The following is a 26703-nucleotide window of genomic DNA, read 5'->3' as shown; positions in this document are numbered from 1 at the left end:
GTGGGTGGGATTCTCCCAGGGGGCACCTGCCCAGAGGCCTGGGGTCACTGGCACTTGTTTTCCTAGGTGGGCAGAACAGAGGTGGGTCAGATGCCTGGAAACTGCCCCACCGTGGGGGGCGGAGGGGTGTCATCGCAGGTAACCCCATCTCTCACCCGCCCCGCAATCTCTTCTCCTGCATGGGGGGGAAGGGGCACCAAGGGGGCAGCCACTCCAGAGTGGCTCTCCTGATGCCCGGCCCCCTGGTAGCACCTCTCGTGACCCCTAACGCCTTTGCCTGGAAAAGTGCAGAACAGGTAACAGGCATTCCCTTCACTAATTCGTACACCCGTGAGAACATCTATTATCCTGCAGCCTTTACTTTGAACAGGGCGCTCTCCTTCGACCTTTTGAGGCCTGGAGAGGTCACTTGGGGTATCCCTCTCAGGATTTTCTACCTGTCTCCCTGTAGCTGGTGCCCAGACACTGACCACAGTTCTCCAGTGAGCCTGGTCCAAAGCTCTGACCTCCCGCCCCAGGATTTCCCGGCCCGTGCTCACTGCTGTGCTTTGCTGTTAGATTTTACTTATTATTTTTAAGTTTATTTATTTTGAGACAGAGAACACGAGCAGGAAAGGGGCAGAGAGACAGGAGGAGAGACAGAATCCCAAGCAGGCTCCACACTGTCAGCACAGAGCCTGGACTCGGGGCTTGAGCCCACGAACCATGAGATCGTGACCCGAGCAGAAACCGAGAGTCAGACGCTTAACCGACTGAACCACTCAGGCGCCCCTGCTGTTGGATTTAAAGCTGCCAGACCATTGCTCACCCATCAACTTGTAGCCACTAGGACCCTCAGTGTCTTTTTCTGTTGTGCTTTGTCACAGCGAGGAATCCACGAACTCCATCAGTAAACTTCATGTCTGGTCCTTGGTGAAGGGTTCCACTTTGTTGCTCATATTACTTGGGGGGGGGGGGTGTGGAACCTGCTTCTGCCCCCTGAGGGGCTGCTGTCCCCAGACCACGGCCCCCTACCTCTGCTGCAGCGTCCTAAGTCCAGCATCCAAATATCGACTTAGAAAATCATTAAGGCATTCTCTGCAACGATTCAAGATATAAAGTGCCCTCTTTTGTTCAGTGTCAAATCTCTGATGAAAGAGTCGGGCGGCATCTGACCCGTCACAGCAGATGTATCATCATGCACGGAGACTGGCCTATTTTCAAGCCACTCTGTCTAAATTACAGAACACGCCCCCGGAGCCCAGAGATCTGGGCTCTCTCCTGTGACGCAGGGGGGAGGGTGGGGGAGGGAGCGGACGAAGAGTGGGCTTCCGGGCTGTCCCAAACCTGAGTGTGGCCCCCGAGGCCACCGGGGGGTGTCCTCGCGTCTGCAGAGGGTATGAGCCTGGCCGGGCAGGCCTGGGCCCCCCCACGGGGGCTGTGAGGAGGTGGACAGGCTTGGGGACATGTGCCCACAGGCGAGGCTCACATGCACGCCCTTCAGTGGCGAGGTCACTCGTGCGGTCGATGACGCATAAGGACAACCGTGCTCTGTCCTCCCTGCACTTCTCCTCACAAGCCTGCGGCCCCTTCACTGCCAGATTTATGCTGGGCGGTGGGAAAGGCCTGTGGCCAGCCTGGGGGGCGTCCGTCCTGAAGGCCAGTGCTCCCAGAGGTGAGGCTGGTGGTGGTGGGGGGGTCTCCCGCTCCTTGTGTGGAGGGGACACCGGTCTGGAGGCTTCCCCTCCCTGGGACGGGATGGGGGCAGAGGCGCCAGGGTGCTGGCTCCGGTGCCTCGGCCGCAGAGAGGAGCCAGGCCTCACAGGCTCGGACACAGGGTGATGCAGTGTCGGCCAAGGGCCAGGAGTAGAAAGCCCCCTGCTTATCCGGCACGAGACCCCTCCCATCCCTGCTCTCCAAACGTCCTCAGGTGGGTGGGAGGGGAAGGAGAGACACCAGTAACAACTGAACTTGAACGGGGTCCACGGGGCTCCTGGCGGGATTCAACCTGACGGAGGAAAGGGACTCGGCTCTGGAGTGTCACAGCCGGGGAGGGGGGCGGCGTGGGGGGCAGGGAGGCCGCTCAGACTCAGGGCGTTTCAGGTCTGCCCCGTGGGCCCCAGGGGCGTGCACCTGTGAGGGGCCCAGCTCGGCTCACCGGAGGCCTTGGGGGGTAAATGCATGCCTGTCCCAGAAACCCCAGCCCTGGAGCAGGTCCACAGGGCAAGGACACTGGGCCTCCCGACAGGACGCTCCCTTGCTTTGAAGTGAACAAGGCCCCTTGCGTCACCCCTCTCGTCGCCAGCAGAGGTGGAAACACTGAGGGGCGCAGACGGCCTGTCCGTTCGGCAGCAGACAGGGCCCCCAGGACGGCAGGAAGGCCGAGGGCTGGGCCCTTCCGGGGCCGCCCCCTGAAGAATTGGGCTCACCTGGTTGGCATGTCCCTGTGGCCGTGACTACAAGGCTGTCATTCAGGGGAGGACGAGAGCAGTGCAAACATCCTGCTGTGTGCATCCTGGTTGGCCCAGACCCAGGGAGCCAGCCGCCCAGCTGGTCTGAAAGGTCCTTCCGGGTGGGGCCGGGGACAGTCCTCGCCCCAAGGTGGGGATTCCGAGTGGGCTGCATCCCCTGCAGGGCTGAGCTGCAGGGGCGGGACCATCCCTCCCTGAGGACGAGCTGCCCCTGGGCTCCCGGCCCCATCTCTGCCTGCACTTGGCCATCCCCTGGCTTCAGATCCCGGGCTGGGGCTGGGGAAGCAGCACCCCCATCTGCCGAGGGGACAAAGGTTTCTCGAAGCGGAGCCACCCGCCATGAGCGCCACCACCTGTGTCTCTGCCCCTCCTGGGCCTGTGGCACCTGCCAGCCTCAAGCCAGCCTCAGGCAGGGGCACCCCCTGGCATGCAGAGAAGGGCTCATGAGGCTGTTAGAGGTCTCAGCCGAGGCCAGGTGGTGGAGGGTGACACGGACCCTGCACACACGAGACGCCCAGCGGCGTAGACAGTCAGGAGCTTTACTCTCGCCCTCCCTGCGCCCCTGGTAGGCACACACACAAAACGGAAAACCAGCTCGAAATGCAGAGGCACTGCCGCCGGGGCCGGGGAGCCCATCGCCCCACCACCGTGCTCCAGGAGAGCCAGGAACAGCCCCCAGCCCCCCTCCCGCGGCCCCTGGGGCCTCGCCCTGCATGCAGTGGGGCTCCGAGGGGCTCGGTGGGGCTGGAGGTGGGAGAAGCTGATGCCTGAATTCTCCTTTCAACGCCCCCCCCCCCCCCCCCCCGCCCTCCACAACAAGGTCAAATTCACCTTGTTGGCCTCCTTTAAAAAGTTCTCAGATGAAGACTCCAGCTTTTCCTGAAATTGGAGCCCTGGCAGCTGAGTGTCAATAAAACATGGTGTGTGCTTCGAGGCACTGGGGCCGGTCTCGGGGCACCCGGCTGTGGGGGTTCCCAGGCCTTCCCCGGCCTTTCCTTCCGTCAGCTCCCACGGACCCCTCCAAGACGGAGGCGGGACCGCCCTTGCCCCCCGCCCTCCTGCCCCCACTCCCCTCTGTTCGTCCCTTCCCCTCCCCCATCACGGAATGGCCCAGAAGCATCTGCTGGCCTTCCTTGCTGTTCCGTGCAGGCCCTCTTTGCCCAGCACCAGAACCTGCCACGATTCTGCCCGGCGAACCCCAGCGGACCTTCCGGAGGTGCCAAACGGCCTACGTTTGTCGTCAATATGATTTTATTTACTTTGCAGGGGAATCCATGAGAGCCGGAAGCACGGTTGGGGCCATGGCGACCCCGGGGGCAGGGCTGGGCTGGCAGGCGATCGTATTTACAAACAAGACAGAACAAAACAAAACACAAAGAATTGCTCACCGTGGACAACAGTAATCTGTTGGAAAGGATGGATATTTCATTAGGTTTTCCCTTAAACAGCAGACCCCTGCCCGCCAACGAGAGACGCTGGAGAGAAGACGGCCAGGTGGCTTGATCTCTCTTTGCGTCTGAAACGTTATGTTCCCTCCTAGAGATTCAGCGAGATGTGTCTAGAGGGCCAGATGCCCACCGGCTGCGTGTCCCTCTGCCCTGCTCCCTGGAGGCCCAGGGATGCCCCTCCCCTGGTCCCGCAGCCCTCACCCAGGAGGCCAGAGTCCCAGCGAGGGGGGGTTCCCAGCGGAGGGGGTGAGACCTCACGTCCACGTACCACATCCCTGCTGAAGAGCCTTGCACGCCCACGCAGATAGGCTTCTCGCAGGGTCGCTGAGGTTATGGTTCATGGCTGATTTTTCTTGGGGGCAGGAGTGGGGTGGCATGGGGTGAATTTTACAGAAGAGGCACAGAGAGGTTTCCCGTCGGCCGGGTACACGCAGCAAGGTGGGCATATGAGAGGTTTGGGGTTTGCTGACTCCCAAAGCAGGCAGAGCTCTGGAGTGGGGGAATGGGTTGTGGCTCTTGGGCAAGGCTGCTGAAGGCCAGGGTCAGTGGTCTCTTCCCTGAGTAGCGGGTGAGGCCCCTGGGGCTTGGCAGATCACCCTTAGCATAGCTTTTACATGGAGAGGCCCGAGGCCAGCGGCGAGGCGGGTTGGGTGGGTGCCATCATCCCCATTCTACAGATGGGGAAACTGAGGCTCAGAGAGGCAACACTACTCACCCCCTACGGGGAGCCCTGGTCTCAGGCTTCACGACTTTGGAGGAAGTGAACTGGCAAGTCCCTCTGAGCTAGGAATGTCCCGACACAATGTTTTCACTCCGAGGGACAGCCTCGTCGCCTGGCTTAGACACACAGGGCTAATCGGATCCTGGGCTGTCTGGTTCCCTCGAGTCTCTGGGGATGTGGCAGGTCCAGCTTGAGGGGTCCCTCCCTGGGCCGTAGGCCACCTCCTCTGGCCCAGTCCGTGCCCCCGCACGAGTGGTTCTTCCTGGGCGAACGCCTTTCCCTTCCTCCCACTCAGGGCACACAGACTGGAAGAGGCTTCCTTCTCTTTGCCGGGTGAACCCAGGGGTCCCTGGCACCCCGCAGCTTCTCTGCAGGGGAGGAGAGGCCAGGCGGAGGATCGAGGCTTCCGCAGGGGCAGGGCAGTGCCACGAGCAAATTCCCATCACCTTGAGGACAGCCACGCTCCAAGCGACTTCTCCCAAACAAGGAAGGGCCAAGAGAGCTCAGAGGCACCTCACAGAAAACGAGGCAAACCCCACAGAGCATCACCTCCACCACGACGGTCCCCAGTATCTGCCAGCCACCGCCACTTAGCCCGGGAGAAGCGTCCGTTTCAGGACCAGAAGCTTCCTCCCGTCTGGCCGCTCACCCCACATGGGGCTTCCGGAAGGGCTCTCGTGGACAGACTCGGAAGGACACGCGCTTTAGGTCCTGGACTTGAAAACCTCCGTGCTGCCTGACACGCGGCCCATCAGGACACCGTGCTGCTGATGGCACCCAGACCGAGGCCGCCCATGGAGCCGGGCCGCCCCTTCTGGACCGCACGGCCCCCTCCCCTGAGCAGGTGGTCGGGGGGGCCCCTCCTCATGCCGTCTGTTCCCCCCACACCGACCGGCTCAGGGACACCAATTCCCAGAACTCGTGAGTTCGAGTCTTCCTGGCTGGGACTTGGGTCGGAGCCTTCTGGAACAGCAGAACCAGGCCCCAACCGCACCAGCCTGGGCGTCCCCCGCCCCCACCCCCCCGCCGTCCCTTCTTCCCCGGGGCTGGTGAGCCCCTGCCTTGCTGCCCCGTCCACGCCTTCCATGCCAGCACACGTGCATCAGAGGCTCCCTCTCTTCCCAGGGGCCCCGACAACGTCGTGTCGCGTCAGCACAGCCGTTAGCGGTGGGGAAATTAAGTATGCGCGCGCACGCACACCAGCCAATAACATTAAGTGTCATTTAAAAAAATGGGTTAAATAAGCAGCATCACGGAGGATGGCCGTGCCGGGCTGATTATCCCATATTTGCACGTTTTGGAGGTGGGAAGGCTACAAGTCTAATGACGGAATTATCACCCTAATGCCTTTTGCTGGCTGGGAATAATCCCGGGGCAACAGCTGCCGCGGGGTTTTTGGCTGGTTTCCTCTAATTGCATCCAGATTAAGGGAGCCCTGCGAGGCCCTTCCCAGCCCTCCAGCGCAGCCTGCCCTCCAGGAGCCCACACATCCAGGTCTCCGGCTTCCGAGACCGGCTGCTCTGAGAGGCGAAGGTCTCACCGGGGCCCCGCGCGGCGCACAGGGGTGTGAGGCGGGGGCGGCGTGGGTGGGCGGCACTTGGAAGGGGTCTTGGGGAGCTGCGGGAGCCGGGAGATGCAGCATGAATGCTTTGCAGCCAGGACCCTCCAAAGTGAGGGATTCCCTGGACACCCCCCCACCACACACACACACACACACACACACACACACAGACGCACACACATACACAGCAGCCCAAAGGCACAAGGTGTCTCAGTAAAATGCACGGATGCTATTCTGCTAGACGGTGAGCCTAGAAGCACGCTCTTTCCCCTTGGGCATCTCCTGCCTTTACAGGGGAAGCCATGCCCCTGACAGGAGGGCTCCCAAACAGGGTCATTTGGACCAAGACTTCCTGGAGGTGGTGGCAGACTGTATGGTTTGTCACCCTCTGAATTCCCAGCCCCTTGCCGTCCCTGCGCGGCTCCTCTTGCTAAAGGGGAGGGTCCGGCTCCCCACCCCTGGGTGCTGACTCTGGCCATGTGACTTGCTCCGGCAATGGGATGACAGCAGGTGTGGCCTCCCCCAAGGCTGGGGAAGGCGCCCGTGCATTTCCGCTTCTGCACTTCTGCCTTGAGTGGGGCTAGCTCGCAGGGGGCGGTGGGGGATTCGAGAGACACGGCGCAGTGCCAGGTGTGACCTGTCCACCTGGGTGTCACCATCCCGAGCACACCCAGCCAAGGCCAGAAGCGCCCAGCCTAAACCGCTGACCCTCAGGCCTCATGCGAGACCGCCAGGCTTGGGGCTCATTTGTTACGCAGCACCGCCGTGGCGACGGATAACGGATGCTCCTGTTTGTGTGGATGTGGTTTCTACGGCAGGATCGGTACAGCGCCTGCTTAGCGGAAGCCTTTTCCAAAGCAGACCGGGGGCCAGCACAGAAAGGCACCCCCCTCTTCCCAGAGGCAGAGCAGGTGAGAAGTCCGCCCCCATCCAGCCTGGACCCTGCTGCTGGGCTGAAAACAGCCAGCACCCCAGGATCTGCGGGCCGGGGTGGGGGTTCCAGGAGGGTCTCCCCAGAAGGCTCTGGGACAGGAGCCCTGGGAACTTGGAGATGCCAGTGTTGGCCGCCTTGCCTGCGAGAGGACTTGGGCTCACGGGCGACTGAGAAGTTTGGAGGGAGGGGGCCGGCAACTTCCTCTCTTCTGTGGATACACATCTTTTTCACGTGGCCCCAGAAGCATTGTTTGCTCTCCAGGGAGGAGAGCTGAGAGCGGGAGGAAGCCTTCGTTGGGGCTGTGTCTCCATGATGACCCCTTCGAGGGTGTGCGGGAGGGTTCCCGCCTCCACGATCCCAACGGTTCAAGAAGCGGCCTCCTTGTGCCAACGGCTGGCTGGCTGCTCTTCGGCTGGCTGGGAACTCTGCCATACCCTCCCCCGTCCACCGCTAGATTCCGGCAGGGGCGACGGTGTCCCGAGTGCCGACATTGCTGCGGTCGCTGCTGCGCCCGACCACCTGCGAAGCTGACTTACGGAAGGCCCAGGCTGTGGGCAGGCCCGGGGGCATGCGGGAATCTTTCTAGTTCTTTCGGGTGCCTTTGTCTCGGTTGGTTACTTAACGCACCGCCACTCCCCTCAGACGTTGTCCATCCTGCCTGCACACACGGCCCCCGGCTGCTCGCTGTGTTCGGTGAGGTGGACCTTAGCCAATGTCAATGATGCTCACGTAGAGCCGCCTCCACTACGGGAGGCGAGTCCGACAGCTCCCGACAGCTCGAGGCTCGGGCTGTTTCCGAGGCATACCAGGAGTATAAAACATTTACACGGACACAAAGCCCCGAGCTTCTCACACCCTCCACCGCTCCCACATCTCTCTACTCTGAAATCACCGGGCTTTCGTTTTTTGTTTTGTTTCGTTTTTGCAGACATCTTCCTATAAGCCGTGAAGCTGTGCAAAGCAAGACTGGCCTGCTCAGAAAATGGGGCCCGATGACGACGTGTGTCCAGCGTGCAGGGATGTCTCGGGCCGGGCCGGGCCCCCATTCTGTTCTACATTCCCTATGCTGCTGGCTGAACAGGCCTTCTGGTCCTTCCTCATCGCCCGGCACTGTCGCTGGTCACTGATGGTGCCGGGGGGAGCCTCTGGGGCAGACGGAGACCCAGCCCGCCTGCATCGGCGGGGGAACCGCCGTGTGCTCTGGTCCCACTGCTTCGGGAGGCGACTCTTCTCTGGGCAGCTGGCGGGGCTTAACTTCTGTCACTTCGAGGCTCTGCTGATGTCATTAACACGAAAAGGTCCCCTTCCTGTTGCCACAAGTCTCTTCTTCCTCGTGTTTCCACCGGCCCATCCCCACCCCCTCCCACGTGCCCAGGACCTGCGGGCGCCGGCAGTCCGACCTATCTGCGGAAACCGAAGCCGTCCCGAGGCATCTTGTGGCCCTTCTTGCCTTCTCTGGGGGGCCTGGGCGAAGGCGTCTCCACCGTGCCCCCATAGGGGCAGCTCTCCCAGCCGGGGTGGTGGCCCGTGCACTCCACGGCGGGTATGTAGCCGCTGTCCCACATGCCGGTCCCGCACGTCTTACACAGGTCGTGCAGGCTGCAGGGGATGCGGGGCAGAAGGCGGAACTGGTGTAGCAGACTCCTGGCCTGCGGAGAGAGGACACGACACACGCCGTGGGCGGGGCTGCCGCCCCGGGCAAGGAGGCTGGGGGTGGGGGGCCTTCACCTGAAGGGGGAGCGGGGACAGGGCGACCCCTCTGACTCAGCCCCCAACCGTGGTGCCCGGGGGCCCCGTCTGCCCCACGGCTGCCCCGTGCAGCCTCGGCAGGGTCTGTCTCCCCTGTGGCTGCGGCGCCGACCCCCGGGTCCCTCCTTGCTGCTTTTGAGGGCCGCTGCCAAGCTCACACAACCAGCATCGCCAGCAGGAGCTGGGAAGTGGGGGGTGGCAAAGCTCACCGTCTTCCCCCTTCGTTCCCCCCTCTCCCAAAGCCGCCTTCTCCGCATCCTGGCTCTGGGCGGTGAGTTCGTGAGTGAGGTGCCCCAAAGGGCGGACCCCGTCTATCAACCCCGGGAATCTGTTCAGTCCACGCAGCGAGGGGCAGGCTCTAGTATCCGGGCCTGAGGGCCAGCCCCGTGCAGCCCAGCCGGGCCTCCCAGCCTTGGCAGGGAGCACCCCCGAAGGATGCGTGGGGGCGGGGCCTTCTTTCCGGGTGGGGGCTGAGCGGAGGGGGTCTGCATGGGAGGCGGGGCTCTGCGTGTGGGGGCGGGGCCTTGGCAGGGAGTGCTCCACCAGCGCGTGGGGGCGGGGCCTTCGTTCGATCGGGGTGGGGGCTGAGTGGAGGGAGTCGGCGTGGGGGGCGGGGCTCTGCCTATGGGGGTGGGGCCTTGACAGGGAGCACCGCGCTCCAACCAGCGCTTCGGGGCAGGGCCTTCATTGGGGGGGCGGGGCCTTGGCAGTGAGAGCCCCAGGGAGCACGTAGGGGCGGGGTCTGTATTCCAGGGGGGCTGAGTGGGGTTCAGGGTTGACGGGTGGGCGGGGCCCTGGCGGGGAGAGCCCCCGGGGACCCCCATACGGGAGCGTGTGCGGTTAGGGCTGAATTCGAGGGGGGTGGAGCCTGTGGGGGGGCGGGGCCTTTGCGTGCAGTCCTGGCCTGTGTTGGGGGGATGCTGAGCGAGAGTCGGGGCTTGGTGCATGGGCGGGGCTTCGCAAGCCTGCTGGGTGGGGCCACGTGGGGGGGCAAGCACACGCTCACCTTCCTGAGAACCAGCTCCCCGTTCATGTGCATGGCCAGGTTTCCAAAGTGCAGGAGCATCTGGTCGGTGGCCAGCTGCTGCTCAATGACGTCATCCCCGTAAATGGCCACGATGGCCACGCAGATGAAAAGGTGGAAGTAATCCGTCTGAGGGGGAGGAGAGTAGGGTTCAGCCAGGGCCCCAGGTGGAGGCTGAGTGCAGAGGTGTGGCGCGAGGCTGTCTGGGTTCACGTGGCCCCGGGCAAGCCGCAAGCCTCTTTTGTCCTCAGTTTCCCCACCTCACATGGGCCGGTGTCAGCACCACACCCAAGGGCTGCAGTGATGGGACAAGGGGATGGGGGCGCGTGCTCCCCACAGGCTGCTGCTGTGTTTGTGGGGAGCCCTCTGGACGCACTCGGTCACAGGAGGCAAAGAACGCGCTCCCTCTGAAGTCTGGCCTGGGCTCATTCCGGTCTATTTACAAAGGTGCGTGTCTCAGGCTGCGTCAGAATACACGCTGGTGGGCAGTGGGGCACGCCAGCAAGAGAGAATTTTCTGGCGGCCACCCACTGGTCAGTGTCTTCCTGCCTCCAGGCTGAACATCCCAACTTCTGCCCCAGAGATGACCCCTAAGTTTCCTGCTAAGAAATCGAGAAGATCCTCACGGAGAGGAGCACCACAGCTTCCTGACGGCCCCCGGGGAGTGCTACGATGATCCTGCTGTCTTTCGCGGACTCTGCAAGGACTCCTCCGAGGATCCTGCTGTCCTCCTTGGAGACCGCCTCCCACCACTGCCCGGCAACGCCAGGCACGCGGCAGGAAGCCGGCACCCGGGGGGCTTGCACTTGACCGGGGTGCACTCTGTGTGCTCTCCGCCCCCCCCCCCCCCCCCCCCGGACGCTTTGAGAGCGCCCTGCCTCTGACTCCACCTCGATCCCAAGGGCAGAGGAAGAGGAAGCAGCAGCAGGAAGCCCGTGTTTAGTCTCCCAGCGTCGACCCGCCAGCCAGACGGAACAGTTAGACTGGGCCGGGCGGAGCCCACAATTCCGGCAGAGCTAACAGCCAGCGCCCGGCCTGCTGCGGACAGACCGTCCCCCAGGCTGCCTGGCCCCTGCCTTTGAACTAATCCGAAATGGACTCGCTTGGTCTCAGAACGTTCCTTCTGCAGCTATGTGAGCTCCGGCTGGGGTGGGAGACAGCGGAGTTCCAGGAAGGGGGTGTCCAGCTCCTCTGAGAAGGAAAGGTCGGGAGGACGAGGCGAGGCAGGTCTTAAATAGGGCCGGGCAGCAGGACAGAGCTAAGTTCATTCTCAGGACAAGGCCTGGGGCAGCCTAGCCCCCTTGCCCCACGCTAATAGAAAATGGATAGAATAAAGCCTTTCTCTCTCAGGGGTCGCTTCAAAGGAGCCTCCCCCCACCGTGGCGCTCACTCTTGACAAGCATACCCCCACTACCATTATGGGACCACCTCCACGCCCCCCGGGGCCAGTGTCATCAAGACACTAGGCCAACGCGGATGTAAACTTGTTTAGTGAACTTCAGGCAAGGTGGCAGCCACCAGAGATGTCCACGTGGGCTTCTCCCGTGGTTTTCACGAGATTTTGTGCAACTCGGGATGTAGCTAGAGCACGGCGACGAAAATCACCCTGCGAAGTGGCTGTGGCTGTAGGGCGACACTCGAGTTCACTCGTGACGCCAGCCTAAACGTGACGTCACGAGGGCGGCCAATTCGCTGCCGGGAAAGCACACGATGAAGCCTTGCGAAGCGGACACGGTTTACAAAAACGACGTGATCCAACGTCTTGGACCCTCCGTGCCAGTGGTTCCCTTGATGAACGCAGAGACTTCGCCCCGAACGTACCCGCCAAGCACGCCGCTCCAGGCGGGCAGCAGTCAGACCCGGGCGGGGGCGCGAGAGCGGGCGGAGGGCACGGGTGGGTGAGTACATGGACGGCCTGGGGCACCAGCCGTGTGTCTCTGGACTCGCTGCCCCCAGACATGCTCCTCCAACAACATCAGGAAGGCCGGGGCACGCTGGGGCACGTGTCTGCGGGCCGGTGGGGCTCCCACGTACCTGCAAGGCCTGTGTGACAGGAGCGGCCGGGCTGCCAGTGAGAACAGAGCCGGCTCCTGCAGAAGGGATCCCGGCCACCTCCCGGAAGCGTCAATACTATTTTTTTTTTAAAGACTGATGGATTCCAAGAGACTTGCACATCCTTTAACGTCGTCGCCGGCTTGTTGCTAATTTGGGCGTTAACGCCCTGTGACAGGGCCACAGGCTCTCGGGGGCTTTGCAGAAGAGGTGCTGATAACAGTGAAAATGTGCAGAGAGGGACGGTGGGGCCTCCAGAGGGGCTGCTGGGGACGCAGGGTCTCGGGCTCTCTCCCGGAGCCGTCCTGAGCGAGGAAGGAGGGCGGGGCGGGCCGGGGGGGGGGGGGGGTGCCTGGCAGGTGGGCACAGGCGTCCTGGGCCGCAGGCGGCCTGCTCACCCTGTGATGCCGTCCTTCACACTGAGTGGCTGTGGCCGCAGGGAGCTCGGCCCCAGAAGGTGGCAATGGGCCCAGCGAGCGGGCAGCCGCGTCTATCTCGGTTTGGGGAGGCGAGCTGCAGGTCTGAAGCCAGCCCCGCGGGGCCAGCCGGCAGCTGCGAGCGCGGGGCTGACGTGTGGGTTGCGGGGGGCGGGGGCCGCAGAGGAGGGGGCCCTCCAGCAGGCGCGCGGGCCCCCGCCCTCTTTGCGGGGTGCCGCCGCTGACCGGCGCCCGCGCTGGCTTACCTGGTAGTGGGCCCAGCAGGCCTCCCAGATCCGCAGGGCCTCGGCCTCGGGGAACTCGCGCTTGAAGCACAGCAGCAGCCAGCGGTGGCAAAAGAGCATCTGTAGGCCGTCCTCGCCCAGCGACACCAGGTGCTGGTAGAAGCGCAGGTGGGTCAGTCGCAGCAGCTCCCGCAGATAGAGCTGGGGGCGGGGCCGGGACCGGTGAGGCCGCGGGCTCCACGCGAGGCGCCCGCTCCCACGGGGGCCCTGCCTCCGGCCCCTCCCCCCTGCCCCCCCCCCCCCCCCCCCAAGCAGCACGCACGCCGAGCGCCGGGCTTCCGTGCCTGCACCCGCTCACTTTAATCTGCTGCTGGAATCGGCTAGTTTAGCCCAGACTTCCGATCGCTTGGGGGCGTGGCCCTGGCAGGGCCAGGCAGAGCAAGGTGCCCGGCTGCGGTGGGAGGCTCGGCCGGGCCACAGCTGCCACACGGGGCTGTTTCTGACACCCCTCCTCCCCGGAAGGCGAGCAGATGATGTGTGGGCCCCGCCCCCCGCCAGCCCAACCACCTCCCCCTCCGAGACCCATCATCTTCCAGAGCTGACTTGGAGCAGGGAGGGGGCGTTTCTGAACCCCAGGGCACTCGATTCCTGCGCTTGAGGTCACCACCCGGTGACGTGGGACAACATGGAGGCTGACTCCAGCGCCATTAGAAAATCATCTCCGGCAGATAATGAGTCACGGGGCCATGTGCTGCGTGAGCCCGTCTGGGTCGAATCGTGTCAGACCCCGTAATTGTCTCCCCAGGTGCCGTGGAAACTGACATCACAGAGCCGATGCAGAGAGAGGGCAGCGGGGGCAGGGGGACCTGGGGCAGGGCTCCGTGGCTCACAGGCCCCTCCCATGCCAGCAGCCCACCCTCCCACTCAAGACGGCCGCTGGGGTGGTCCTGGCCCTCGTAGGGGCTGCTGCTGACCGGCCAGTTTCTGCACGCTCCGGCCCGCCACAGGGTCAAGACCGACAATGCAGCCTGCCCCTCCCAGCCGGACGTCCCCACCCCCCCACCCAGGCACCCCTCACCCTCCCAGCCCTGCCTCCCGGATCCTGGTCCCCCTCCCCCCACCCGTCTGCGGGTCCCCAGCTGTGCCCTGCTCCCATTCAGTCAGTCCTTGGCCCTGGCATTCGAGCCGATCCACTCAGCTCCTCCCTCAATGTACGGGACATATCTGGTCCCACAAGACCGGCCGCACGGTGTCAGTGCCCGAACCTGTGCTCAGCCGAGTCTGGGCAGGTCCCGAGTGCTGCAGGGTCGGCCTGATCTACCTGCATCACTTCCCATCTCCGCCAGCTCCTAGGCCGGGGCTGTCTCTGGGACAGGGGAGCTGAGACCACATCCCGGTGCCCTCCACCCGGCACTCGGCGGGTGACTGGAACACACAGCTGCCTGGTCTGTGCAGGGTGGGGGGGGGGGCAGGAGGAGGGGGCGAGCTGGCTGGGTGCCTCAGGGTAGGCCTGCTGCCTCAGATGGGGTGTGGCGACTGCCCAGGGGGCCTCAGGAGCCTCCCATTCCTGCCCACTCAGGCGTCCTGCCGGCTTCGGACTGTGTAGGGGGCAGCCCGGATGCACCCGAGGACCCATTCTGTGAAGCACAGGGCCAGGTGTGATGGGCCTCCCTTTCCTCACTCCACCAGGGAGCCTGGGCTGGGATGCCACCTGCAGGGAGGTGGGAGGCCACCAGGGGAGGGGCCTCGATGCACAGCCCAGCCTGCAGGGGGCATGGGGTGGGGGTGGCAGCCAGCATCGCGGGACTCTGGCACAGCGTGTGTTCCTCCCAGGGAGCCGGCCGGGGCTAAGCCCCCAGGCCCCGTAGGCAATGCCCACCCTGGCTTTTCTGCTTCCTGACCCACAGCAGCCACGCCACGCGTGGCCACGGAGACCCGGCGGGAGGTGTGCTCTCTCCCAGCACACTGTGACCCTCGGCCCCAAGCCTCACCAGCTGTTTCTCCATATCCTCGTCCCGAGGAGAGCTGACGAAGATCGTGTTCTGCATCAAACCCACAAAGCACCAGAAGGTGTCTGATTCATCCAGGACCTCGGCCAGGATGGGCGCCACCAGGTCTGACATGCCCTGGGAGTAGCCGATGGCGGGGTTGTAGACCGCGTAGTTCAGCAGGATCCTCCTGGCGACACAGTGCAGAGCGGTCAGTGCAGCCCGCCCTTGCCGCACCCTCGGTGGCATGTCACCCAGGGTGGAAGGACCCGGGGCTGCCAAGGATCCCCCCCCTTCGCTTCGATCGCAGGGCGAGGAAGGCCGCTCTGGGGACTGTCTTCAGACTCTAAGGCAACGGAGTGGCCTATAGGCCAGACCCCCAGGGGAGGAGTGTGGGTCCAATGTTCTTCCCAGTGCCTGCCTGTGACAAAGGGTGGGCTGGCGGGGACATTTTTATGGGCTGCTAATTTTGTGCAATTATTTGCCAGGCAGCAGCGTAAGGTCAAAGATGTCACCCTCGGGCTCTGTGTGGCTTTATGGGCTGGAGGACCGCCAGGGGAAGGCTCCCCCCGGGCTTAGTGTGAACCAAGCAAAGGCAGGCTTGGTGGATGCCCCGGGGAGTGGGCGGCCTTGCTGGTACCCGGGGAGGGGCCTACAGGGCTTCCCGGGTACGCCGTGGCCACGCGATGTTGACTGACGCAGCCTACAGTGGCTAATGTCCCTCTGCTCTTGGGGTGTTGATTGTACGAACCTGGGAGGAAGCCCCCAAGCCGAGCAGAGGCTACACGCTACTGCTGCCGTTCCTTGACTTCCCGGACGGACGGACGGCCGATGGCCGAGGAGGCCTCGTGGGGTAAGGTGACACTCCCAGAGAGGCAGACGAGGCGGTGAAGTGGGGAGGGGCTCTCCTCCCCTCGGGAAGGAACCACACTGGCCGGGGAAGGCACGCACCTCATGCTCTCCACGTTCGGGTTGTCCTCCCCCCGGAAGAACTGGTTGCTCCGATCTGTCCGGACCACATCCTTGTCCACGGTGAACTGCACATTGCGCCAGAACGCTCTGTGCTCCTCAGGGGTCATGGAGAGCCTGGCACAGAGCAGGGCACCCGCCCGGGGCTGAGGAGCTGCACACACTCCTGGCAGGGCCTGCCCCTCCCGACCCCTGCTCCCGATGGGGGCTGGGTGTTTCTGATGGGGGCTGGGTGCTCCCGATGGGGGATGGGTGTTTCTGATGGGGGCTGGGTGCTCCCGATGGGGGCTGGGTGCTCCCGATGGGGGCTGTGTGCTCCTGATGGGGGCTGGGTGTTTCTGATGGGGGCTGGGTGCTCCCGATGGGGGATGGGTGTTTCTGATGGGGGCTGGGTGCTCCCGATGGGGGCTGGGTGTTTCTGATGGGGGCTGGGTGCTCCTGATGGGGGCTGTGTGCTCCTGATGGGGGATGGGTGTTTCTGATGGGGGCTGGGTGCTCCCGATGGGGGATGGGTGTTTCTGATGGGGGCTGGGTGCTCCCGATGGGGGCTGGGTGCTCCTGCTGGGGGATGGGTGTTTCTGATGGGGGCTGGGTGCTCCCGATGGGGGATGGGTGTTTCTGATAGGGGCTGGGTGCTCCCGATGGGGGATGGGTGTTTCTGATGGGGAGTGCATGCTCCCAATGGGGGCTGGGTGCTCCCGATGGGGGCTTGCTGTTCCTGATGGGGGCTGTGTACTCCTGATGGGGCTGGGTGTTTCCGATGGGGCTGCGTGCTCCCGATGGGGGCTGGGTGTTCCCAATGGGGGTGGGTGTTTCCGATGGGGGAATGGGTGTTTCTGATGCAGGCTGGGTGCTTCCAATGGAGGCTGGGTGCTCCCGATGGGGGATGGGTGCTCCTGATGGGGGCTGCGTGCTCCTGATGGGGGATGGGTGCTCCTGATGGGGGCTGCGTGCTCCTGATGGGGGCTGGGTGCTCCTGATGGGGGATGGGTGTTTCTGATGGGGGCTGGGTGCTCCCGATGGGTGCTGGGTGTTTCTGATGGGGGCTGGGTGCTCCCTATGGGGGCTGCGTGCTCCCGATGGGGGCTGGGTGCTCTCAATGGGGCTGCGTGCTCCTGATGGGGGCTGGGTGCTCTCAATGGGACTGCGTGCTCCCGATGGGGGCTGGGTGCTCTCGATGGGGGATGGGTGTTTCTGATGGGGGCTGGGTGCTCCCGATGGGGGGTGGGTGCTCCCAATGGGGGCTGGGTGCTTCCGATGGGGGCTGTGTGCTCCCTATGGGGGCTGCGTGCTCCCGATGGGGGCTGGGTGCTCTCAATGGGGTTGTGTGCTCCTGATGGGGGCTGGGTGCTCTCAGTGGGACTGCGTGCTCCCGATGGGGGCTGGGTGCTCTCGATGGGGGCTGGTTGCTGCTGTGGCTGGCAAACCCTCCAGCCCCCTCCCCCCCTCCACTGACTTGGGGGTGTGCATATCCGAGGCTTTCCACGGGTCCCCAACACAGCCTGGGGTCAGCCAGACCCAGAGAGACCTCCCCAGTCCGGCTCCGGCTGCCCTCCCCCAACCTCCCCCACCCCCCACCCCCACCCCCCCGCCCCACCCCAGCGTTCCGGCGGGATGTCAGTGCCTAGTTAAGTCTGTTGAAAAAGAACTCTAAAACCTTGACACAGAGCTAAAGAGCAGCGCTGCGGATAATGACGGCACTTATCCAAGCCTATCACTCCGTGCCTGGGACCCATTTTCGAAAGAAACTCTGGGTCACGGAACGTATTATCAATGCGGGATTGCGCCTCAAATTGCCTTTGCAGCTGACATGCCCCTGGGCGGCCGGGGCGGGCGGGTGGCCCTTACCTCTTCTGCTGGATCTCGGCGTATTCCTTTCGCTTCTGCGCCCGCAGCGCCTCCCTCTCCTGCGACGTGGACTCGTGGCTGTAATACCGCAGCAGGAAAGGCCAGACCTCCCCCCGGATTGACACATCAATGCCGCCGAAGAAAATGGCCTGCAGGAAGCGGCAAAAGTTGGGGAGGGGCCCAAACAGGGCCGCTCAAAGCACCCCCAAATCCCCGGAGATTTGTGTTGTGGTGGCTTTGCGGGGCCTTCCTGACAGCTGATGCCTTGATTCACATCGCTGCAATTTGCACATGTTTGGAGGGGAGAGTGGAGGCCCTCCATTCCCATACAGGAGACAACCAGGCTCATTTCAATGTCAATGCCCACCCTGGTGTGGCGCTCCGACGAACGTATCGTTCTCACGTCGCGGCCTAATCCTGGTTTTGGAAGCGCCGCATTGCGCCGCGAGCTCTTCTATACAGGCTGACGCGGGGTCCCCCAAACCCGCTCCGGAGGGTTTCCTTTTCAGCGCAGCCCCTTTGATTGCTACACGGGCGCGTTCACACAGCCGCTCGCGCCGCGCCTCGGCCCCCCCCTTCCCCCCCCTCCCCCCCCCCCCCGGGGAGGCGGCCCGGGGGTGCCGCCCGCCTCCCCCCTCCCCGCGGGCCGGCTCACCTTGCGCAGTTTGTACTCCTCCTCCACCTGGCCCAGCTCGTTCAGGTGGTGCAGCCAGGCCGCCACGTCCAGCCTCTTGTACACGCCCTCCTCGGGGTGCGTCTCCGAGGAGGGCAGCTTGGGGCGGCGGATGGAGAACTGTATGCACGTCTTTTCGTCGGCGACCTGCTGGCCGGGAAGACACCTCGGGGCGATGTGCACCTCACCGGTGCCCGCCCTCCCCAGGGCGCCAAATACCCCCCACCCCACCCCACCCCCCTCTCTCCTGAAGGGAGGGGGCGCGCTCTCCCCCGCACGCAGACCCCTCCTCGGCGAGCGTAATTAGCCGCAATTAAAATGAAAATACCTTCGTCTTAACATCGATCCCTCCCCTCCCCCTCGTCCCCCCACCCCCGCGGGGCCGCCCAGGCTCCCCGGCCCACTCCCACCGACCGACCGAGACCGCGGCCCCCTCGCCACCGCCCCCACTCTCTCGGCGACCCCGGCCGCAAAAACGGAATTAATGCCTCGTATGGCCCAACTTCCCTCTGCCGGGAGGGCCTGCAATAAATTACATGTGATTGGCCACAGACAAAGGGGCCGCTGTTCCGCGAGCAGGGAGCCCGCCTGTCAGGTTGTCTCCACGGGCAGTCACGAATCCGGGGCAAAACTGCAGCTGACATTTAATTCAAAAATCAAAGGTTGTTCAATGTAGGGGGAAAAAAAAGCCACGCTAGTGTAATGAGGGAAGCCAGCAGGAGGCTCGGTGGGAAGGAAGGGAATCTGAAAGTCAGCCCCTTTCTAATAAGCACATACAGTATCTTGAACAGATAATTAAAGAGCTCTTATTACATTTGTATGTAGATTGAGCAAAATATGGCAGGAAGCCTTGTCAAAACATGATTTTTCAAGTGCACAGCACTGACTTTACAAGAAGCCCTGGGCACAGGCTTCAAATCCAAAGTTGCTGCCCTATCAGCCGCCCAGCGACCGCGGACAGGCTCGGGTCACACCCCTCCGAGGCCTCCGCGCGGGGAAGTCCCGGACCCTCCCCGCCGCCGTGGGAGGGGAGAGGAGGGGAGGGAGTCTCGGCAGCCGGGCGACTCCCACGGCGGGGCCCTCCGGTCGCCCTCTGGGCTACCTGGTCCTTGAGGTGCGTCTCGGTGCAGTATTTCCACTGCTGAAACACGTCGCACAGCTTGTCCAGGCCGCCGTGGTGGAAGTGGAACACTTTGTACTGGCTCTCCCGGCTGGCGATGACCAGCTGGCCGCTGGTGCAGGCCTCGTCGCTGTGCGGCCGTCGCAGGGGGAGGGAGAAGGGAGCAATGAATATGTAAACGCCGGGTTTTATTTCCAAGTATAATCAGAGGCCCCTATCACCGACCCCCGGGGCAGGAAACAGGAAGGCCCCGCGGAGTCTGGCTGCGGGCCACAGGGGGACAGTTACACCCACACGCGAGCCATCGCCCCCTGGGGCGAGGAGCGCCAGCCAGCCCCCTCCTGGGGGGGGCCGGGAAGTAGGACTGTCCTCGCTCCCTGGAGGGCTGCCGGAGCGGCCTTGGGTCCCCGGCCCCAAGCAGTGACACCCCCCCCTCTGGCGTCCCCGCTCTCTGGCGTCCCCCCTCTCCGGTGTCCCCTCCTCTCTGGTGCCCCCTCTCCAGGAGATCTAGGGGTGGATGCCATTAGGTGGAATCAGATTTTGAGCCCAGGTGGGACGGCCTGGAGGGCACCCTGGGAGAATCCTCCGGGAAAACTCACTGCACATCCAACTGGGTGTTCGGCCCAACCCCGGCTGCCCTTCCTTGAGAGGCCAGACTGTGGCTCTGGGTCTGGGACCCCTCCAGCGACACGTGTGCTTGGAGCACAGGTCTTCGGCCGGGGCCAGCGTGGGGCTGGGCCACCCTGCCTTTCGGGAGCGATTGGATGTGGCTGCTAGACAGGACGCTAATAGGGACGGTCCGCCCACCATGAAAACGGGGCGCCTCCTCCAGAAAGCCACGCCCCCTTCCTGCACACACAGGCGGAGCTGCAAAGCCTCTTGGGGGGATGGAGGGGGTGGGGCCCTGAGGGCGCATGGAAGAGTCTGGAAGCTGCCCGGACCCGGTTCCTGGGGGCAACCGTAGCGGGCACCCCTGGCCACAGGCTCAGTGATGTCGGGAAGCGAGCCCCGACTGGACCCGAAGCCCCCGCCCGCTGGGCCCCCTGCAACCCCAGCCAACTTCCGGGAAGCCGCGGAGACAGGCTCTCACCTGAAGAAGAGACGGAGGGAGCGCATGTGCCCCAGGTCCACGCGGAACACGCCGCAGATCTGCTCCAGCGCGCAGGCCCTCTGGGGCTCGTCCCAGCGCGGGGTCTGCAGGAGGCCGTGGCCGTCGGGGAACCGCAGGGGGGTGTCGGCGCCGCACGGGGAGCTGGGGGAGCGGGTCACGTGAGGGCCACGCGGCTCTGTGTCCCCGCCGTCCCGGGGACAGGGCAGGGAGGGCGTGGGGGACACACTTACACACGGGGCCAGCTCAGACACGCACACAGACACCCGTGAGCCAGCGAGCGAGCGAGCGAACAAACGGACGAATGAACGAACGGGTCCCATTACAGTCACACGTGAAATTACATTTCATGTGGAAGGGAAGGCGCTTTTTGGTCAAATTGCATCCCACACGGACAGAGGCAGTGAGTGGCCCTAATGACAGATGAGCCCCCCCACAAGCCTTCCCTGTGTGACCTTGGGCGGGTCACCAAGCCCCTTGGAGCCTTTGTGTGGACATTTGCAAAGTCAGGATAATAACAGGCCTTTGTGCATATGATCAAGGGCTGCAGAGGGCTCGGTGCTGGGCCCCCTGCTGCCTCGTGATCCCTTTGGACGGGGTGGGGCTTCTGTTTGAGTTTCTACCGGTTCACCATTTTCCTGGAAAAATAAAACACTGGTTCTGTTTATGGTTCAGTAAGGAAATTATCAATACCAATAACACAAATAATGCACATTTATTAAACACTCAGTATGGGCCTGGTCCTGTATTAACCACCTCGCATGGGCACGTATCACATATAATCCTCGCAATAATCCTTGGAAAGGAGCGGTGCCATTCACCCCCATTGTACAGAAGAGGAACTGAGGCCCAGAGAGGTTAAGGGGCTTGCCCAAGGTCACACAGCTGGCAGGCAGTAGAGTTGGTTTTTGGACCCAAGGAGAGCCAGGTCCTTACGACCATACTTGCTGGCCTCTAAGCTCCAAGTTCAGCAACACAACCCCATTTATTACGTTTTTTTTTTTTTTTTTTAAGTTCATGAATTTGTTTAAAACCCCAGTTGCAAAGCATTTTATTACGTGGATTCGGCCACACCACAGGCTAAGTGCCATCTGTGGAGATTTAACAGTAGCATCTAGCAAAAGCCCACGAAAATGTAACCAGAGTAAAAGCAAGCAGCAGTTCTGGGCCCCCACCCCGGCATCCTACAGAGAGGCGACAGCAATGGCCTTCTCCAGCTTCCCCGGTTCAGCCCAAGGCATAAAAGTGTCAGAGGCGCTTAATCCCGAGGTGCCTCTTCCTCAAAAAGGCACCAGTTCTCTGCACGAAGCCACAAGGGGTGGTTCACGCACAATCCCTCAGAACTTGGGGCATCCTCAAAGAGAAAAGACCGGCCTTTTAGAACCTTTGCTGCTCCTAGAACATCAGTCGGCCCGGTGTGCGGGAGACGGCGGCTTTTCTGCCCTCCCTGTCTGAGGACGCTGGGCTGAGCCAGGTCCCGCCATTTCTGTGGGGCACCGGGGCACTCCCAGGGGACAGATTCAGATACAAATCAGTAGCTGGCTGGGAAGGTGGGTAGGCGAGCCGAACCTCCGTGGCCACGCGGCAGACCCAAAAAGGCTGAGGGAGTCGCCGCCTTCCAGAGTGGACCCTGACCGGGCTGCACTATACGATCATTGTTTGCGAAACAAGGCCAGTGGCGGGTCTGAAGACAGCCCCCCACCACGCACCTGATGCAGCATCTCGTAATCTGCTTACTGAACAACGAGGCCCCCGCGGCTGGGAGATCACGGGCTCCACGTGCTTCCCAGGCTCGCCTCCAAACCCGGCTGGAGAGGGGCCACCAGAGGGTGGCATTATTTCCAGCCCCCTCCCCCCCCCCCCCCCCCCACCGCTCCACATGCACACACGGCGCCACAAACCCACACCCCCTTCCCAGCGCTGCCGCATGCCGTGGGGCAGGCCGAGGCTTCCAGAAAACAGATCCAGGATGGAGACTCACTCGAGCAGAGTCATGGGTGGAAGATTCTCCGGCCAGTGCCGTGGCCAGGAGACCTGATTCCCTGCAGGGGAAGGAGACTGATTCCCTGCAGGGGAAGGAGCCTGATTTCCTGCAGGGGAAGGAGCCTGATTCCCTGCAGGGGAAGGAGCCTGATTCCCTGCAGGGGAAGGAGCCTGATTCCCTGGAGGGGAAGGAGCCTGATTCCCTGCAGGGGAAGGAGCCTGATTTCCTGTAGGGGAAGGAGCCTGATTCCCTGCAGGGGAAGGAACCCGATTCCCTGCAGGGGAAGGAGCCTGATTCCCTGCAGGGGAAGGAGCCTGATTTCCTGCAGGGGAAGAAGCCCATTTCAAATGAGGAGACAGCCCCAGACAGAGGGTCGGCCTCGTACCCTCCAGGGGCAGCTGGCCCCAAGGCAGAAGGCTGCTCGGGCCCTTCCGTGGCTCCTGAGGGGGACATTATTTGCACTTATTAATTGATTAATCGATGAACTCCAGACACTACGCTTGGGACCTACCACTGGGGTTCTATCAACCTATTGTTTCGGCTGACTCAAAAAGCTCAGGATGAAGAAAAGCAAGAGAAAATTTAGATATTTTAGGGGCACCCGGATGGCTCGGTTGGTTGAGCGTCCAGCTCTTGACTTTGGCTCAGGTCATGGTCTCGCCGTTCGTGGGTTGGAGCCCCATGTCGGGCTCCGTGCCGACAGTGCAGTGCCTGCTTGGGATTCTCGCTCTCTCCCTCTCTCTCTGCCCCTTTCCTGCTTGTGCTCTCTCTTTCTATAAATAATAGATGATAGATCGATAGATGGATGGATGAGAGAAGTTTGGATATTGTAAAAATGTTAAAATCTGGCCCCAATGCCTCTTTGACTTTGAGAACCACAACTCAGTCATAATGGAGGTTTTCTCTTCCCCACTTAGACTTTTTCTGAAAAGAGACCCTTCCTATAAATATCAGTTATCTGCTGCCGTGTGACGAATGGCCCCAAAACTTAGCAACTTGAAAACACCCCCTTTTTATTTGTCCACAGAGGTGATGCTACCTGGCGTCTTCTGGCTCTTTCTATCACACATTTCTAACTCGTACTATTTGGGGGAGGGATTGCCCAAATAAACCGTCCGTTTAATTTCAACACACCCCACATAACAATCGTATGAGCACATTACACAGAGCACATTGGAATACTCTTGGAACCGAGCTGCTCTCCACGCACAGAGATAAAAACTAAAAACCAGGCCTATTTCAATCTCCCCCACATCTTACTTCCTCACCGTTGTTTTTCTCACGGCTTCAAAGTTCGCAGACATCCTACAGATTCATCCCAGGCATGAGAATTGTTTTTTTTGTGTTTTTAGTGTTTATTTCTTTTGAAAGACAGAGAGACAGAGCAATTGGGGCAGGGGCAGAAATCGAGGGAAAGAGAGAGAGAGAGAGAGAGAGAGAGAGAATCCCAAAAGGTTCCACGATGTCAGCATAGAGCCCGACGTGGGGCTCCATCCGACAAACTGTGACATCATGACCTGAGCCGAAACCAAAAGTCAGATGCTCAACCGACTGAGCCCCCCAGGTGACCCCCCAGGCATGAGTGTTAAGTGACCTCATGTTCTGTGCCAGGATGTGCTGGCAGCTGGCGAAGCAGAAGTCACCAAGATATGGTCATCACCCTGTGGCAGCCGGTCTTGATGGGGAGACAGATGTCACACTAGGTGGCTGAGGTGACCATCCAGTCATCTGCTATCACAGGCCCTACGCCATGGGGACCCAAGCCATCCATCAACTTTGCTCTAGTTTGAACCCTTGGAACCCCAGCCATAGTCCCAAGCACAGTGTCTGGAGTTAATCAATTAATCAGTTAATAAACGCAAATAATGTCCCCCTCAGGAGCCACGAAAGGGCACAAGCAGCCTTCTGCCTTGGGGCCAGCTGCCCCTGGAAGGTACGAGGCCGACCCTCTGTCTGGGGCTGTCTCCTCGTTTGAAATGGGCTCCTTCCCCTGCAGGGAATCAGGTCTCCTGGCCACGGCAGTGGCCGGAGAATCTTCCACCCATGACTCTGCCCGAGTGAGTCTCCATCCTGGATCTATTTTCTGGAAGCCTCGGCCTGCCCCACGGCGTGAGCAGGCCGCGGCAGCGCTGGGAAGGGGGTGTGGGTTTGTGGCCCTGTGTGTGCATGTGGAGTGGTGGGGGTGGGGTGGGGAGGGGGCTGGAAATAATTCCTCCCTTTGGTGGCCCCTCATAATTTCCAAAACCTGGAAGCAACACAATGAAGCACAATGTCCTTCAGTAGATGAATGAATGAACTTCAGTCCATCCAGACAAGGGAATATTATTCAGCTCTAAAAAGAAACGAGCCATCAAGCCATGAAGAGACACAGAGGAACCTTAAATGCACATTGCTAAGTGAAAGAGGCTGGTCTGGAAATGCCACAGACTGTGTGATGCTAACGATATGACGTTCTGGAAAAGTCACAACTATGGCCACAGTTCAAGGATCAGGGTTGTCAGGGGTTGAGGGGAGGGGGAAGGGATAAATAGGCAGAGCATGGGCGATCTTTAGGTCAGTAAAACTACATATGACCCTTGAGCAATGCGGGTTTGAACTGCAGGGTCCGCTTTGTCTGGATTCTTCCCCATAAATACTGTGTGGTACTGTAAGTACACTTTCTCTTCCTTATGGTTTTCTTTTTTTGTGTGTAATTTTGAAGTTTATTTATCTATTTTGAGGGAGCGCTAGCAGGGGAGGGGCAGAGAGAGAGGGAGCAAGAGAGAATCCCAAGCAGGCTCCACGGGGTCAGCACAGAGCGCGATACGGAGCTCGCTCTCATGAACCGTGAGATCGTGACCTGAGCCGAGATCAAGAGTCAGATGCTTAACCAACTAAGCCATCTGGGTGCCATTTCCTATGATTTTCTTTCTTTTTTTTTTTTTTTTCAACATTTTTTATTTATTTTTGGGACAGAGAGAGACAGAGCATGAACGGGGGAGGGGCAGAGAGAGAGGGAGACACAGAATCTGAAACAGGCTCCAGGCTCCGAGCCATCAGCCCAGAGCCTGACGCGGGGCTCGAACTCACGGACCGCGAGATCGTGACCTGGCTGAAGTCGGACGCTTAACCGACTGCGCCACCCAGGCGCCCCTCCTATGATTTTCTTAATCGCATCTTCTCTTCTCTAGTTTACTTTCTTGTAAGAATACAGTGTATACTACATATAACATCCGAAGTATGTGTTAGTCAACTTCTTATGACGTTGGTAAGGCTTCCGATCAGCAGTAGGCTATTAGTAATTAGGTCTTTGGAGACTCAAAAGTTATGTGTGGATTTTGAGCGTGGGGGGGGTGTCGGCACCCCTCACCCCCACATTGCTCAAGGGTCAACTGTACTCTGTATGATGCTATAAAGTTAGATATATGTCATTATGCATTTGTTAAAACACGTCAGATGTACAACACCAAGAGTGAGCTCTAATGTAAACTATGGACTTGGAGTGATAATGATGTGTCAATAGAGGTTCATCAGTTGTAACAAACATACCCTCTGGTGTGGGATACTGATAATGAGGGAGGATATGCATGAGTGAGAGCAAGAGGTAAGGGGAAATCTCTCTGCCTTCCTCTTGACTTTTTTAATGAACGTAAAATTGCTCTAAAAAATAACATCTGTTAAAACAAGAAAAAACAATTCGCTAGAGAATAAATACAAATAAACAATGACATTTCTGTGTTCAGAGAATGAAATAAATGGAAATGAAACAAGGTACTCTGGGGAGAGGTCTAGGTCCATGAAATTGGCAATAAGCAAAAAACTATAAAATGTAGTGTAGGTAAGGGTTTGGGAAAATGGACACCCTTGCACAGCCACAGGGTGGGGACTGTATCCTGGTCAAACTTTTCTTTCTGGCAATGTGGAAATAAGATGCAAACAGCTTAAAAGTGTTTATACATTTTGACCCTTTATTTTCATTTTTAAATATCGATCCTAAGATCGATGGCTGCAAAAAAACACATACATAAATAGATACAGAAAAAATGTTAGACAGGGGTGCCTGGGTGGCTCAGTCGGTTCAGTGTCCAAATTCGACTCAGGTCATAATCGCACGGTTTGTGGGTTTGAGCCCCACGTTGGGCTCTGTGCTGACAGCTCGGAGCCTGGAGCCTGCTTGGAATTCTGTGTCTCCCTCTCTTTCCCCCTCCCCCACTCATGCTGTGTCTCTCTCAAAAATAAACATAAAAAAAAGAAAAAATATTTGACAAAAATACAACACTCATTCATGATAAAGGCCATCAGCAATATAGGAATAGAAGGGAACTTCCTTAAGTTGCTAAAGGTCATCTAGAAACATTCTACACTTAATGTTGTACTCAGTGATAGAGACTGAATTGTTTTCCCCATGATCAGGATAAGGTTAGTATGCCTGTT

General features: G+C 60.8%; 1 protein-coding gene across 4 annotated transcripts in view; it reads right to left on the bottom strand.

Annotated features, from left to right (window-relative positions):
• Positions 1-3853: 3853 nt before the first annotated feature.
• TBC1D16 (TBC1 domain family member 16) overlaps positions 3854-26703 on the bottom strand; it is a 77359-nt gene continuing 54509 nt past the window's right edge. For 2 of the 4 annotated variants that reach the window (XM_058705510.1, XM_058705511.1), the window contains exons 4-12: positions 20289-20450; positions 19181-19328; positions 18061-18228; positions 17406-17554; positions 15540-15674; positions 14592-14778; positions 12622-12801; positions 9870-10016; positions 3854-8763 (exon numbers count right to left, since the gene is read on the bottom strand). In XM_058705510.1, coding sequence (XP_058561493.1) covers positions 8515-8763; positions 9870-10016; positions 12622-12801; positions 14592-14778; positions 15540-15674; positions 17406-17554; positions 18061-18228; positions 19181-19328; positions 20289-20450 — 1525 coding nt within the window. In that variant the 3' untranslated portion in view covers positions 3854-8514. Of the gene's footprint in view, positions 8764-9869; positions 10017-12621; positions 12802-14591; positions 14779-15539; positions 15675-17405; positions 17555-18060; positions 18229-19180; positions 19329-19797; positions 20192-20288; positions 20451-26703 lie in introns of those variants that run through there. The other 2 variants (XM_058705512.1, XM_058705513.1) reach the window with 2 other exon arrangements.

The sequence above is a fragment of the Neofelis nebulosa genome, chromosome 16, assembly GCF_028018385.1.
Source record: "Neofelis nebulosa isolate mNeoNeb1 chromosome 16, mNeoNeb1.pri, whole genome shotgun sequence".
NCBI lineage: Eukaryota > Metazoa > Chordata > Mammalia > Carnivora > Felidae > Neofelis > Neofelis nebulosa.
This window is presented reverse-complemented; position numbering and strand designations above follow the sequence as displayed.